General features: G+C 39.2%; 1 protein-coding gene across 2 annotated transcripts in view; it reads right to left on the bottom strand.

The window, feature by feature from the left end:
* LOC144686545 (nuclear envelope integral membrane protein 1a-like) overlaps positions 1 to 14,399 on the bottom strand; it is a 60,339-nt gene that overhangs the window by 21,075 nt on the left and 24,865 nt on the right. For both annotated transcript variants that reach the window (XM_078551872.1, XM_078551873.1), the window contains 5 exons: positions 11,236 to 11,473; positions 4,550 to 4,622; positions 3,994 to 4,084; positions 1,300 to 1,402; positions 590 to 815 (listed from right to left, as the gene is read on the bottom strand). In XM_078551872.1, coding sequence (XP_078407998.1) covers positions 590 to 815; positions 1,300 to 1,402; positions 3,994 to 4,084; positions 4,550 to 4,622; positions 11,236 to 11,473 — 731 coding nt within the window. The remainder of the gene's footprint in view (positions 1 to 589; positions 816 to 1,299; positions 1,403 to 3,993; positions 4,085 to 4,549; positions 4,623 to 11,235; positions 11,474 to 14,399) is intronic.

Here is a 14,399-nt window from a genome sequence, read left to right as displayed (position 1 = left end):
GCAGTGGGCAGGAAGGCTGTTCATGGGCCTTGCTGCATGGACTTAGTAAGGAAAGTGGTGGAAATGCAGCAGGGTCCCCACCTGCCACCCACCAGGTTAAATGTCCCCCCTGCCACCAAACTCATCATGGGGAAGGGTATCAAATTCCACCCTTTTATGAAGTTTGTGGAGACACACGAAGATAGAGTATTTCAACAAAAGTAATTGATGCAGAACCTTTGAGGATAGCGTTAGGCTTGGCCAAATCGCATGCTAGCACTCACTGAAAAGGTTCACACGTGAATAATAGTTGCAAGGTACTAAACGGAACCTCTGCTTGTGCAATCATCTTTCAGTGAGTGTGTCAAAGCCTTCGAGGAGGAGAGAGGGAGGTAAATTGTAGGAGGAGAAAAAAAGTTTTTTTTAAGTGCATCATATGAAAGCACCACTTACTGCGCAACTAAAAAATAAAATTAATAAACAAAATTATTCTAGCATATTTTACTGTGTGTTCAAACTATAATACTAAGTAGAAATCTGTGGACGGTTCTTTTCACTTGTGCAATAAAAACAAGCCACTGAACACATAAGTCACTAAAAAAATACTAACCTGTAAATGTAGTGGATCAAATTAACTGGGTGATGAACGTTGCTTGCACATAACAGAATGACAATGACAGTATAAGCACACTGACTGCATGTAACACCACGGTATATCAACAGTGATGCTACCAACTGTAGGGTCCAGGTGAGCAGGTTTATACTGCGTTTATCTGACAATGGCCCATGCCTATAGCAAATAGCATAACTAAGGAAACCAACCACAAAAAGGTAACCTGTAGGGTCAGAGGGGAAAAAGAGAGAAAAATATTAGAAGCTAGAAAGCTATCTAAACAGTTTTAGATTTCATATCTGTATCAGACATATTAAAAAGTTCGCACAACAAAAAAATTAACAGAATATTTTGCTGAAAAAGAGACATGCTGTCAAAGCTTTTCATCTTGCACTCATCAGGGCAGAGGCAAAAATGCCAAATTTCAAAGGGAGCAACAATTTATGCTGCATGGAAGAAGGGTGCTGATTGGTTGGCAAGTTGAATCTGATTGGCAAGGTATTGTGATGGAGAATGCACCAGGGAACTATTATGCCACACGCTTCTATTTAATTCCAAAAAGGAGCAATGCCTAGACATGTTCTTTGTGTCTGCAGAGGGCAGGACCCTATGTCTCTTTTTTGCAGTAATACTCAAGTTCTGTACTACCAAGCAACTGTTTAATAGAAGATATGTGACAATAAAAAAAAAATCACAATTCTGCTTACCAAATAAATATTTCCGATATTGGGATAGGTTTACAATACTGAAATAAATCAGGAAGGCTGAGGCTGACCAACTTGGAATAATTAACAACAAGAATGTTCTTTTCTACAAAAAAGCAACATTATATTTTATTTTCATATATATATGACTTTAAATGGAAAAGAATATCTGATGTGTCATTATGTCCATTTCTTTATCTTCCCCTCTTATACATTCTCCTCTATCTCGACCCTATACACAACACACAGCAGAGAACAAATCAATTTCAAGATTAGAAATAAACAATGCATTTGTGGCATATTGCCATATTTTACAGTTAATATTTTCATTGTAGAAATGTGAAAAATTAGCTACTCATAAGGAATTCCTAACCAGTTTTCTCAATATAGGAATGCTGTAGTTTCAATAAAAGACAATTGTCATCCTGTATTGCCATCCCTCAGATTCTCTCTCCTCCTTGCTATCTTAAAGATCCTCCTGATTGCACTGGGATTCCACCCTTCATGCTCTGAAATTTGTCTCCTTATACTTTTGTAAAAAGATCTGTTTCTTCCCCGTGTCTCTCAAAGCTCTCAAACACTTTAACCAGCAGTTCCCTGCAAAGACTAAACTTGTCAAAGAACTTTAATTTAAAGCAAACACGTTGTACAAATAGAAAACCATTGCAGGAACTAATAATGTACATATATTAAACTACATATGTCAGAGTTACTCCCGTCTAGTTCCTAACTGCAAATTCCTCTGAATAATCTGGCTGCCGTGGGACCAGAAATTCCCGCCCAAAGTTAACAGACCTTTGGCTGGTCCATCAAATTTTCCTCCCGCCCACGACAATCCCCACCACAGGCAGGGCCGGAAAATCCCGGTCTTAGTCTCTGATGTGTATCAAGTAAATTCTGCTTGAATAAACCATTACTTTTCTAAAGTTGTGACGTTTCGAGATTATCAGCTTCTATTTGCAAAAAAACAAAGAGGTTCGGGTGATCTCTTTCAGCCAGCTGTGTCAGCACTTTTCCCCCAAACTGTCTGAAGAAATTTTAATTTCGTGCAGACAGCAGATTGATCAAACAGAAAACGTTACAAGAAAATAGCACCGCTGGTACTGTGATTGACAGGAAAATATTTGCATACAAAACATTCCAAGCACAAGTCAAAACCCCAAAATTAAAATGCTTTCTGGTTGAGCAATGAAGCATTGTACAAGGTGTTGTTTATAATAAAGTTGGTTTTAATTTATTAAAGCTTGTGATTTTTGTTTTTCTTGGTTTCAGATGAAGTGGCCAGTATAAAATTAGTGATTGTAGAGAGACATACTGGAGATATCGAAAGCAAGGGAAAAATCTGGTTAAAAGTTAATTTAAAACCTCAAGAGGAAAACATAATTTCCAAACTAAAGATCTTCAGCTAAGTAGAGGACCAACAGAATGGGGCTGTTTAGGGAAGATGCAATTACTCCACTACTGATAGTTTTTAATTAAAGAAATAATTCATGGAGAACATTAACTCATCACAAAACTGTCTATGAAATATCCTTTGTTTCCACCTCCTGCACGATCTGGGAATTTCATATATACACATAAAAATGTAAATTTATTTGTGCAGCCATGAGATAGGACATATTTTTGTTCCTGTGCTATCCAGTTAGCGTCACATGCGAGGACATGCATCGTAACTTGCTACCCACAATATAACCCCCATTTCAATGTACCAACAAACAACTGTACTTCCTCACATTCAACTTAAACATGTAGCAAGTGGGCTCATTTTGGGCGAGTCCAGAATAAGGGGGATAACCTTAAATTAAAGATACATAATTCAGGAGTGAGATCAGAAAGCATGTCTTCATAGAATCTTAGAATGTTTATGGCACAAAAGGCGGCCACTCGGCCTTTCGCATCTGTGCTGGCTCTGCAAGAGAGAAGGTTAGTGTAAATCTGACATTCTCTTCCACCAGAAATCTGTTGATGCTAGGACAACTGAGAAGTACAAAACTGTCATTGACAGATTTTTGGTAGTCAGGGTATTAAAGCTTATGGAACAAAGGCAGATAGGGTTAAGATACAGTTCAGCTGTGATCTAACTGAATGACAAAACAGGCTTGAGGGACTGAATGGTTAATATTTTTTCCTGAGTTGCCATGTCCTTCAGTCAATGAGAGGATGGCATGACCACAGCACGCAGCACGGTACAGGACCAGGTCACATGTGCTGTTGCTAAAATTGGGTGTGTGAACAAGGTCAACAGATGGGAGAGATACTATGATTTTGAGCTAACCAGCAATGGCCTGACACAATGTTACATGGAAAGTTGGGGGGAGGGGGGCTGATCACAAGACAAGCACAGCTGAAGATGCTTGTGTCTAAGTTAAAGACTGAGGGATACAGAATACGAAAAGAAAGAAATTAAAAAGGGGAGAGACTGGAAGAAAATGGAATGGGAGACAATGAATCATTAATCGATAGATGTTTGGGTATTAAGGCAATTGAGGGATATTAGGACAGGGCAGGAAAGTGGAGTTGATGCAGAGGATCAGCCATGATCTTATTGAATGGTGGAGAAAGCTTAAGGTCTAGTCTTACTACTATTTCTTATATTATTCTGGTGAGAAAATAAGAGAGTGACAGGAGGACAAAATTGAAGGAAATCAATAAATGTGGTTTAAATATGTGGTATTTAAAAATAAAAGCATTTCTTACTTGCAGCAGCCTTCTACATGCTAAGAGGATAAGGACTAATGTTGCAAAGATTCCCAGCGTAACTCCTGCACAATAATAAAATTGTTCACTCCTGCAAGAGGAGGGAGATCACTTGTGATCATTATGGAAAGATATACAGAGATATACAGCTGCAATAATTTGTTAAAAAAAAGAAACTTATATCATAAGAAAGCGTTTTATTCAGCCACCTGACTACATCATTTATTTCAATATTTCAGTACTCAAAGTAACTAAATATTTTTAGATCCAGACAAGCTCAACATTTGATGTGGGAGATGAGGGTGAGCAATGTGGCAAACTGAATCCCTAATTTAAAAAAAAATGACAGCGTTTCTTTTGAGCTTTTTTTATGACTTCCAAAATGAGAAAGAACATTGGAAATCATTCAATCATTTTTGATTAACATCCTTAGCTGAATGTTAATAAGGATAACATTTGGATTAAAATAATTTAAAGCTAATGAATCCATTAAGCTGTGTAGGCCTTAGTGTTGTATGAAGATTGCACACGTGTTAAAGCAATTTGTGTACAGTACCTGCTAATGTGTCTTGCACAAAGGAACAGGATAATTCCAGCCCCAAACAGAAAAATCAACTTTGGTTCAAATGCTGCAAGAAATACATATTTTATTAGGTTTCAATTGATTAAGCTGACACAGTTGAATATCTCCCTCTAAACATCAATGCATCCAACTCCAGCACTTAATTTTTGTGGAGCTAGCAGAATAATTTTTTCTTTAAAGTTGCACTGCTCTTTTTTTCCTTGAAGAAGAATGCCTGAGTACTTTACAAGAGGGAGTGAGAAAGAACTGAGAGGACTGAGTGGGAATTGAAGAGGTAGCCAAATGGACAAACACAGGTACACACCTAGTAACCTCAGCAGCATTATTCAAATTTTGTTACCCAGACAGGTGTCAGCCTTATTTGTTCAAATCACACTAAATTATAAATGGAAACAAAACTGAAAAGAATCCAGAGAAAACAAAGTGTTTGTTGTAAAACCATTCCACACTGTATACTAAAACAAAATATTGTGGAAATTGGAAATCTGAAACGATACCAGAAAATGCTGGAGTCAACAGATCAGACAACACCTGAGAAGAGAGAAACAAAGCTAATGTTTCAAGGTCAATGACCTTTTACCAGCTATGTTTCTCTCTCCCACAGATTTAGTCCCACCTGTTGAGTGTTATTTCCTCATCCTCAAGTACTGGTCCAGTTTGCTTTTAAAATTGTTTATGAAATCGGCTTCTACCATCTTTTCACATAGAGTGTTCCAGATACCGCCAACTTAGATTAAGATTTTTTTTTATTATGTAGCTCTGTTTCTCTCTCAATAGATTTGGCCTAACTTTCTGGCTGTTTCTGGCATTTTCTATTTTTATTCCACATTGTGTACTAGCAGATTGTTTGGTTATAATTTTAATCCAGCATTGGTGCTATCAGTAAATTCACCCATTTAGAAATATATTTCCCTCACTGCAATTTCCTAATTCACACAGATGTGTTTATTAATTCCCTGGACATTCTCAGTGTGAATTTACAGTTGTGAATAAATCACACTGTACATAGAATCATATAAACAAAGTGCAGAAGGAATCCATTCCACTTGTGCCTGTGCTGAATTGATAAGGTGGTTTAAAATGCATAGAGGTTACTTGGGTTTATAAATAGAAGAACAGAAAACAAAAGCAAAGAGATCCCACTAGAGCTTTATAAATCATTGTTTAGGCCTCAGCTAGAGTATTGTAGGCATTTCACACTTCGGGAAAGATGTAACGGTCTTAGAAAAGGTTTAGAGGAAGTTTACCAGGATTATACCAAGGATGAGAAACTGCAAGAATGAGAAGTTGGAAAGAGCAGACATGCTTAGCCCTATATTCCCATTTTTCATCCACAATCCTGTAATATCCTCATCAAGGTATAAATATCAGAGGCATTGGCCACAATCTTTCAATTATCATTGGATACAGAGGACTGAAGAAGTTTATAATGTTATACCACTATTATAGAAAATCAGGAAGCAACAGTCTAGTCAGCCTAATAGCAATGGTGAGGATGTTATTGGAAAAAATTATCAGGATCAAAATTAACTTCCATTTCAAAAAGCATGGTTGAATCAAGGAGTGCCAGCATGGATTTATTAAAGTTCAACTTGCTTTCAAAATTATTTATGAAATCAGCTTCTATCACCTTTTCATGTAATGCTCCAGATTCCAACAACTCAGTGCAAAAAAAAATCTTTTCATCTTTCCTCTAGATCCTTCCCAATTATTTTGAAACATGACTTCTAATTATTCACCCACTCAGAGGGAATTTTTTCCCCTATTTACTGTATCAAAACCTCTCATCTTCTCGACAACCTTGAATAGGTCAATTGTTAACCAACTTTTACAACTTCTCCTCATTATTGCACCTTATCAACTCACCCTGCCACCTTTAAAGATTTGTGGATGCCAAAGTCTCTCTGCTCATCCACACTTTTCAAAATCACACCATTTATCTATCTTTCCCAAAGTGCATCACTTCACACTTCTCATTGAACCTCGTCTGCTATCCTGTCTATGTAATTCTGAAGCCTATAATGATATTCATCATGATCTACTACTTTGCCAAGTTTTGTATCATCTGCAAACTTTGTAACACAGCTCCTTGCACCCAGATCTAGGTTGTTTATACAAATTGGAAAGGTAATGTAACCAAAACTGTCCCTTAGGGAACACCATTGCAAACCGACTCCCAGCCCAAAAAGCATTTATCCACCACCACCCTTTGCTTCCTGTCACTGGGCCAATTCTGTTTTCGTACCACCACTTTCCCTTAATCCAAGGGCTTCCATTCTTCTTAATAAGCGTCCTGTAAGTCACTTTGTCAAATGCCTTCCAAAATTCCACACATACAACATCCACTACACTACTTTGATCAACCTTCTCTGTTAGCTCAAAGAATGTAAAGAATTCAATCAAGTTTGTCAGACACAATTTACCTTGAATGAATCCATGCTGGCTCTCCCTTACTAAGCCATACTTTTTCCAATGGAAGTTAATTTTGTTCCCAATAATTTTTTCCAATAACTTTCTGACCAACGATATTAGGCTGACTGGCCTGTTGTTTCTGGATATTTACTCTCTCCCCTTTCTGTAATAGTGGAATAAGATTAGCAACCCTTCAGTCCTCTGGCACTACTCCTATATCCTATGAGAATTGAAAGATTGTGGCCAATGTTTCTGCTCTATCTCCCTTTGCTTCTTTCAGCAATCTAATTTGCATTCCATCTGGACCAGGTGACTTACCAACTTTCAGTAATGATAATCTCTTTAGTACTGTACAACTTCTCTATTACTATCATGTCCGTAACTTTTAGTGGAACCTTTACATAACTCATCTTTACCAAGGAGGTAGATGCTACCCAGGTCATGGTGACAGATGAGGAAAATCTGTCACTAGAAGGGTTCAAAATTGACAAGGAGGAAGTGTTGAATAGACTGTCGGTACTTAAAGTTGACAAGGCACCGGGATCAGATGAGGTGCACCCGAGGATATTGAAGGAAGTGAGAGTAGAAATTGCAGAGGCACTGGCCATAATCTTGCAGTCTTCCCTAGACTCAGGGGTGGTGCCAGAGGACTGGAGAATTGCAAACATTATGCCCCTGTTCAAAAAAGGTAGTAAGCATAAGCCCAGCAATTACAGACCAGTCAGTTTAACTTCAGTGGTGGGCAAAACTCTAGAAACAATTATACAGGATAGAATTAGTAGTCACATGGAAAAATATGGGTTGTTAAGGAAGAACCAGCATGGGTTTCTAAAGGGGAAATTGTGGAGTTTTTTTGAAGAGGTAACAGAAAAGATCGATGAGGGTAATGCTGTTGATGTGGTGTATAAGGACTTTGAAATGGCATTTGACAGAGTACCACACAACCGACTTGAGAAAAGTTATTGCTTATGGAATAAAAGGGGCAGTAGCAATGTGGATACAAAATTGGCTGAAAAAATAGGAAGCAGAGAGTAATGGTCAATGGATATTTTTCGGGCTGGAGGAAGGTTTGTAGTGGAGTTCCCCAGGGGTCAGTATTGGGACCCTTGCTTTTCTTGATATATATTAATGATCCAGATCTTGGTGTGCAGAGGACAATTTCAAAGTTTGCGGATGATACGAAGATTGGGAGTGTTGTGAACTGCGAGGAGGATGGTGTGGAACTTCAAGGGGACATAGACAAGTTGATGGGATGGGCAGATAGGTGGCAGGTGAAGTTCAATGCCGAGAAGTGTGAGGTAATGCATTTTGGTAGGAAGAACATGGACAGACAATATAAAACGAGGGGTGAAATTTTGAAGGAAGTGCGGGAGCAGAAAGACTTGGATGTATATGTGCATAGATCATTGAAGATGGCAGGACAGGTGGAGAGAGCAGTTAGTAAAGCATATAGTATCCTGGACTTTATTAATAGGGGCATAGAGTATAAGAGCAGGGAGCTTATGCTGAACTAATATAAGATATTCGTTAGACTGCAGCTGGAGTACTGTGTACAGTTCAGGGCACCATATTACAGGAAGGATGTGAACACATTTGAGAGGGTGCAGAAGAGGTTTACAAGAATGGTTCCAGGGATGAGAAACTTCAGCTATGAGGATTGCACAGGTTGGGACTGTTCTCCTTGGAGAGAAGGTGACTGAGAGGAGATTTGATAGAAATGTTGAAAATCATGAGGGGGCTGGACAGAGTAGATAGGGAGAAACTGTTCCCACTCGTAAAAGGATCAAGAACAAGAGGGCACAGATTTAAAGTGATTTGCAAAAGAAGCAAGTGTGACGTGAGAAAAAACTTTTTCACACAAGTGGTTCGGGCCTAGAGTGCACTGTCTGGAAGTGTGGTGGAAGCAGCTTCAATCGAGGCATTCAAGAGGACATTAGATGATTATTTGAATAGAAACAATGTGCAAGGGTACGGGGAAAAGGCAGAGCAACAGCACTAGTTCATAATGCTCATTTGGAGAGCCGGTGCAGACATGGTGGGCTGAATGGCCTCCTTTTGTGCCATTAAGATTCTGTGATTCACTTCCAGAAAAAGCACTTGCTTAATATTTTTGCCATGTCTTCTGCCTCCACATGAAGATTTTCCTTTGGGTGCTTAAAAGGCACCACCTTTTCACCTAGCAATCCAATTACACTTTATATTGTTTATGAGGTGCTTTGCATTTGATCTCTCAGAATTTCCTTTATCATTGTTCTCAAATCTAATTGATACAAAATTTCTCACTAGCACATTGTTAATAATATTTAAATACAGTAAAATAAACATTCCACTTTATTCTGAACATTTCTATGTAAGCTTTATTTTGTGTACAGTACAATTGTATCAATACAGTTACATACAGTAACCGTATTCTAGCTCGACACTACATTCCTAAAGGAAAATATGACTGTCTCCCTATGTATTGCAACTAATGTGCAACCTGTGTACAAAGTGCTAATTTTGCAGATGTCTAAAGTTGGGGCAAATATTATTTTTGCTAACAGCTTGGTGTTTGAATCAATGAACAAGCTAATAAGAAACTAATAACCTTTTCTGGAGAACTTAAGGAAAATTCAATGGCATTAAAAGCCATTCTAATTAACCTGGCTATATTGTTATACATTATATATAAAATTGGATTTCAGAGCCATAGTAATCTTTCCCATCAAACAGATTAGCATAGAACTTTCCTATGCTAACTGAAACTTCACAGGCAGAATTCTGTATGGCAACAAATATAATCTTCCAATCTTCTGTCCTTACTTTTTCTATCTCCTACTTCTCATCTACATGCTGTCCCCTCAGTGACACCATCAGAAAGCACAGCATTAGTTTTCACATGTATGCTGATGACACCCAGCTCTACCTTACCATCATCTCTCCCAACTCCTCCGCTGTTGCTTTTTATCAGACTGTTTATCCGACATCTAGTACAAGGCAAGAAGAAATTTCCACCAATTAAATATTGAGAAGACTAAAGCCACCATCTTTGGTCCTTGTTCGAAACTCAGTTTCCTAGCTACTGACTCCATCCCTCTCCCTGGCCACCTCCTGAGATTAAACCAAATAGGTCGCAACCTTGATGTCATATTTGACCCAGAGATGAGCTTCTGAGCACACATTTGTGTCATCGTTAAGAATGCCTTTTTCCACCTCCATAGCATCGTCCAGCTTCACCCCTGCCTCAGATCATCTGCTGTTGAAACCCTCAATCATGACTTTGTTACCTGAGACTTAACCATTCCAATGCACTTCTGGCTGGCTACATTCTACCTTCTGTAAACTTTATGTGATCCAAACCTCTGCCTATGTCTCAACTTGCACTAATTCACATTCACCTGTCACCCGTGCTTGTTGACCTACATTGGCTCATGATCAAGCAACAACTTAATTTTAAAATTCTCATCCTTGTTTTCATATCCTTTAATGGCTGCCTCCTCCTCCTCCCTATTTCTGTAATCTCCCCCAGCCCCAAGCAACGAGTTGATCTTAAAATTCTCATCCTTGATTTCATATCCCTTAATGGCTGCCTCCTCCTCCCTAACTCTGTAATCTCCTCCAGTCACATAATCATCCAGAATATGCACTCATCTATTTCCATCCTGTTGAGCATCCCCAATATTAATTGCCCCATCACTGGTGGCTATACTTTCGGCTGCCTGGGTCCCCAAGCTCTGGAATTTCCTCCCTACATCTCTGTGGCTTGCTACTTTGCTTTCACTGTAATATATATACAAAAAATATATAAAATATATATTATAATCTATATTATAATATTTATATATTATAAACATATAATATATAATATATAAATATATATATATGCTTAGCTCCATATTTTGGCATGTTTTATTACAAAGATCGTGAGCACTACATGAAGAGGTTCTACGAATAATGGAAAGTGGGTGTGGGTGTGGGTCTTGTGTGAGGGGAAAAAGTGCCAGCTTCCAATTCACTTGATTTAATGATTGACATAAGGAGCATGGAGAGGAGAGGCTCTCACTAGGGGTAGGGATAAAGATGAAGATTTAACAGTAAAAAAAATATTCAGAGCTATAACTACTACCAAATTCAATGCAACAGCAAAAAGTGAGGAACCCAGAAATTTTAAATCATGAATACAGCTTTAACCAAAATAGCATCATGGATGTCACATGAGCAACATTAAAAAATAAAATGGCTAAGGAGCAAGTAATCTTCAAACTTACACTGTCGTGTTGCAGTAATAATGTACTTCGTAGAAGGCATCACTGGTTTTACTTTGAAATAGATTTTACGATCATAACATTCAATACTTATGTTGAATTCAGATGCTGATGATTTTGAAGATGATATAACTCGATAGTACAAGTGTTTAATAAAGTCTATCGCAGTTTCTGGTTCATTGAAACTGTTTTCTTCTGAAGGATAAGTAAGCTCCAATAACTCAGAACTGTTTATCTTCACCTAGAAAACAAAATATTAGTGATAAAATCATATCTTGATTTTTTAAAAACTCCTCCATAGGCTGAACAACCTCATAACTCTAGCACATTACAGAATGGAAATAATCAAATATAACCAATACCATATTATGTTCCAAAATAAACAAAAAACTGTAGTGATTAGCCATTTCCAGCGTCAACGTTCAGAATTTAATTGCAGTTTTCACTCATTTCAATGCAAAAGTGAGTTTTGCTTTTTATTCATTTCTATGTTTGAAACAAACTTAGCAACCAGAAAGAATGATACAACCTGCACTTGTATAGTACCTCTCACATCCTTAGAATGTCCCAAAGTGTTTTACACCTAATGACATACTTTTGAAGTGCAGTTGTTGCCGTTTTACAGGAAAATGGCACATCCAATACATGCACAGCAATGATACATAGCTAGCTAAATTGTTTTGATGGAGCTGGCTAAAGACAAATGTTAGTCATGAGAATTTCTTTGCTCTTCAAATATTACCCTGGGAAGTTGCCTATGCTAAAATTTAACAACTTCATGCAAAATGCAATGAATATATGGGGCTGAATCTTACCTATGTCGGGTGGGAGCAGTCACGGGCGGGTGTGGAGCTGATCACCGCCTGCGATCGGCTGTGCGCCTCCATTTTATGTGGGCGGGCCAATTAAGGCCCACCGAGCATGACACACAACCAGTAGCGCTCAGTGCTACCTGTGCGGGCGGGGAGGGGAGGGAGAGTTGGGATCTGTGCTCTTTCGTGCATGTGTGCGAAAGAGCGCAGAAATCTCCCTGAGGCACTGAGCTGCCTCAAGTACACAATGAAACTTTTTTATAAATAAAGTGAAAAATTATTTAGACAGTATCACATAAGCTGGGACATGTTTGTCAATTAAGCAAAATTTATTTATTTTATTAAACCTTCAGGAAACCTCATCCCGCCCGTGGATGAGGTTTCCTGAAAAATGCCAAGGCCACTTGGGCTCTTTGCCTGCCTGCCAACCTTAAGGTTGGACGAGCAGCGTTGTGAACAACTTTAATTGCTTTTTTAATGGCCTTAATAGGCCATTGACAGTTCGGTGGTTGTGCAGCTGCCTCCAGTGCGCGCCCGCCGAATACAATATCGGAATGACGCGTGAAGGCGTCGGGATGCACGCCCGACATCATCGCATGTCGTTTTACGCTTGGTGTATCGGGCCCACCCCTGCACGCCAACGGCAATATTTTGCCCATGGAATACACTGGCTAAGGGAAGGAAGAGTGACAGGTGGTGCAGTAGTGAAAACCAGTTGAATAATTTAAGTAGTAGTTGAGGAAACGGTATTAGATTTTGTAAATGGCCAGATAATCTTTTCTAGTCACATATGTGCCCACATCGCAAATTCATTCAGTTTCAGTTTTCCCACCAGTGTACATGAACTCTATGCCTTTCAATTTGAGAATCTTAAATTCAAGGAAGACGGATTTTAATAAGCTCCACTCTCAGAAACCTACATTACAGGCTCAAAAGTCCATGCTTTCCAACCATACATCATAAATTAGTCCTCAGAAATGAAGGTCAGGATTTAACGCCACCGAAACAGGCAGCAATGGAGGCGGTGGGGGCTGTTAAATTAAGTGGGGTGGCGTCGGGTCATGCTCTCCAACGTCCTCACTCTGGACCCACATTTTATGGGTGGTGGGTGGCAAGTCGCTTTGGGGATGCTGCTTGGGTTTTTGAAATGAACAATTGAAAGGTATTTAAGCTCAGCGATGAGGCAACAGACCACGGTTTTCTGGGCCGCTCTGGATTTAACAGTATGCACATGGGGAATGCGGGGCATCAGAGCCGAAGCAGCTTTTAAAGCGCAGCAATGGGCCAACAGCTGTTGCTATCACTGCACTCAGCAGCCATCCCGTGAGGCTTTTTTCTTTATTTCTTTGAAAGAAGTTGGGCAGCCATTTATTTGTAATCGAGGCTAGCACCCCCCCCCCCCCCCCCCCCCCCACCCACCCACCCTCCTCCGCCTCCCCCACCCCATAATGAGATCATGCTTCTGGTGGAGGGGGCCGACCTAAGGGCAATAAAATCTGTTTATCCCAGCCTTAAAAGTATTCAATAATAGAACTTCCACAACATTCTGGGGTAGAGAATTCCAAAGATAATCAACCCTTTGAATGAAGTATTTTCTCCTCATCTCAGTCCTAAAGGATCAGACCCTTATCCTGAGACTGTTCCCCTAGTTTTAGATTCCCAACCAGTGGAAACAATCTCTCAGCATCCACCCTTTCAACCCCTTCTGAATTTTGCAGATTTCAATGAGATCGCTTCTCATTCTTCTAAACACCATAGAATATATGTTCAATTTACTCAACCTCTCATCATAGGACAACCCGCTCAACCCAGGGACCAATTCAGTGGCTCTTCACTCAACCGCCTCCAATGCAAGTATATTCTTTCTTAAATGTGGAGACTAAAACTGCACACCGTATTCCAGATGTGGTCGCACCAAAACCCTGTACAATTGTAGCAGACCTCCTTATTCTTGTACTTCAATCCCCACACAATAAATGCCAACATACCATTTTCTTTCCCAATTGCTGCACCTGCATTTCTGCATTCCTTGTATGAGCACACCCAAGTCTCTCTGAACATCAACACTTCCAAGTTTCACACTTCTTAAAAAATATTCTGCTTTTCTATGCTTACAACCAAGGTGAATAATCTCATACTTCCCTACTTTATACTCCATCTTGTTGCTCACTTAAGCTGTCTATATTTCTTTGCAAACTCTCTGTGCTCTCCCCACAGCTTACCTTTCTACCTTGCTTGGTATCATCAGCAAACTTAGATACATTACTCTCTGTCTCCTCATCTAAGTCATTAATATAGATTATAAATAGCTGAGACGCCAGCCCTGATCCTTGCGACACTCCACTATTCACTGCC

The sequence above is a fragment of the Cetorhinus maximus genome, chromosome 11 (genome assembly GCF_964194155.1).
Source record: "Cetorhinus maximus chromosome 11, sCetMax3.hap1.1, whole genome shotgun sequence".
NCBI lineage: Eukaryota > Metazoa > Chordata > Chondrichthyes > Lamniformes > Cetorhinidae > Cetorhinus > Cetorhinus maximus.
Note: the sequence above shows the minus strand (reverse complement) of the source record. Positions and strands in the feature narration are given on the sequence as shown.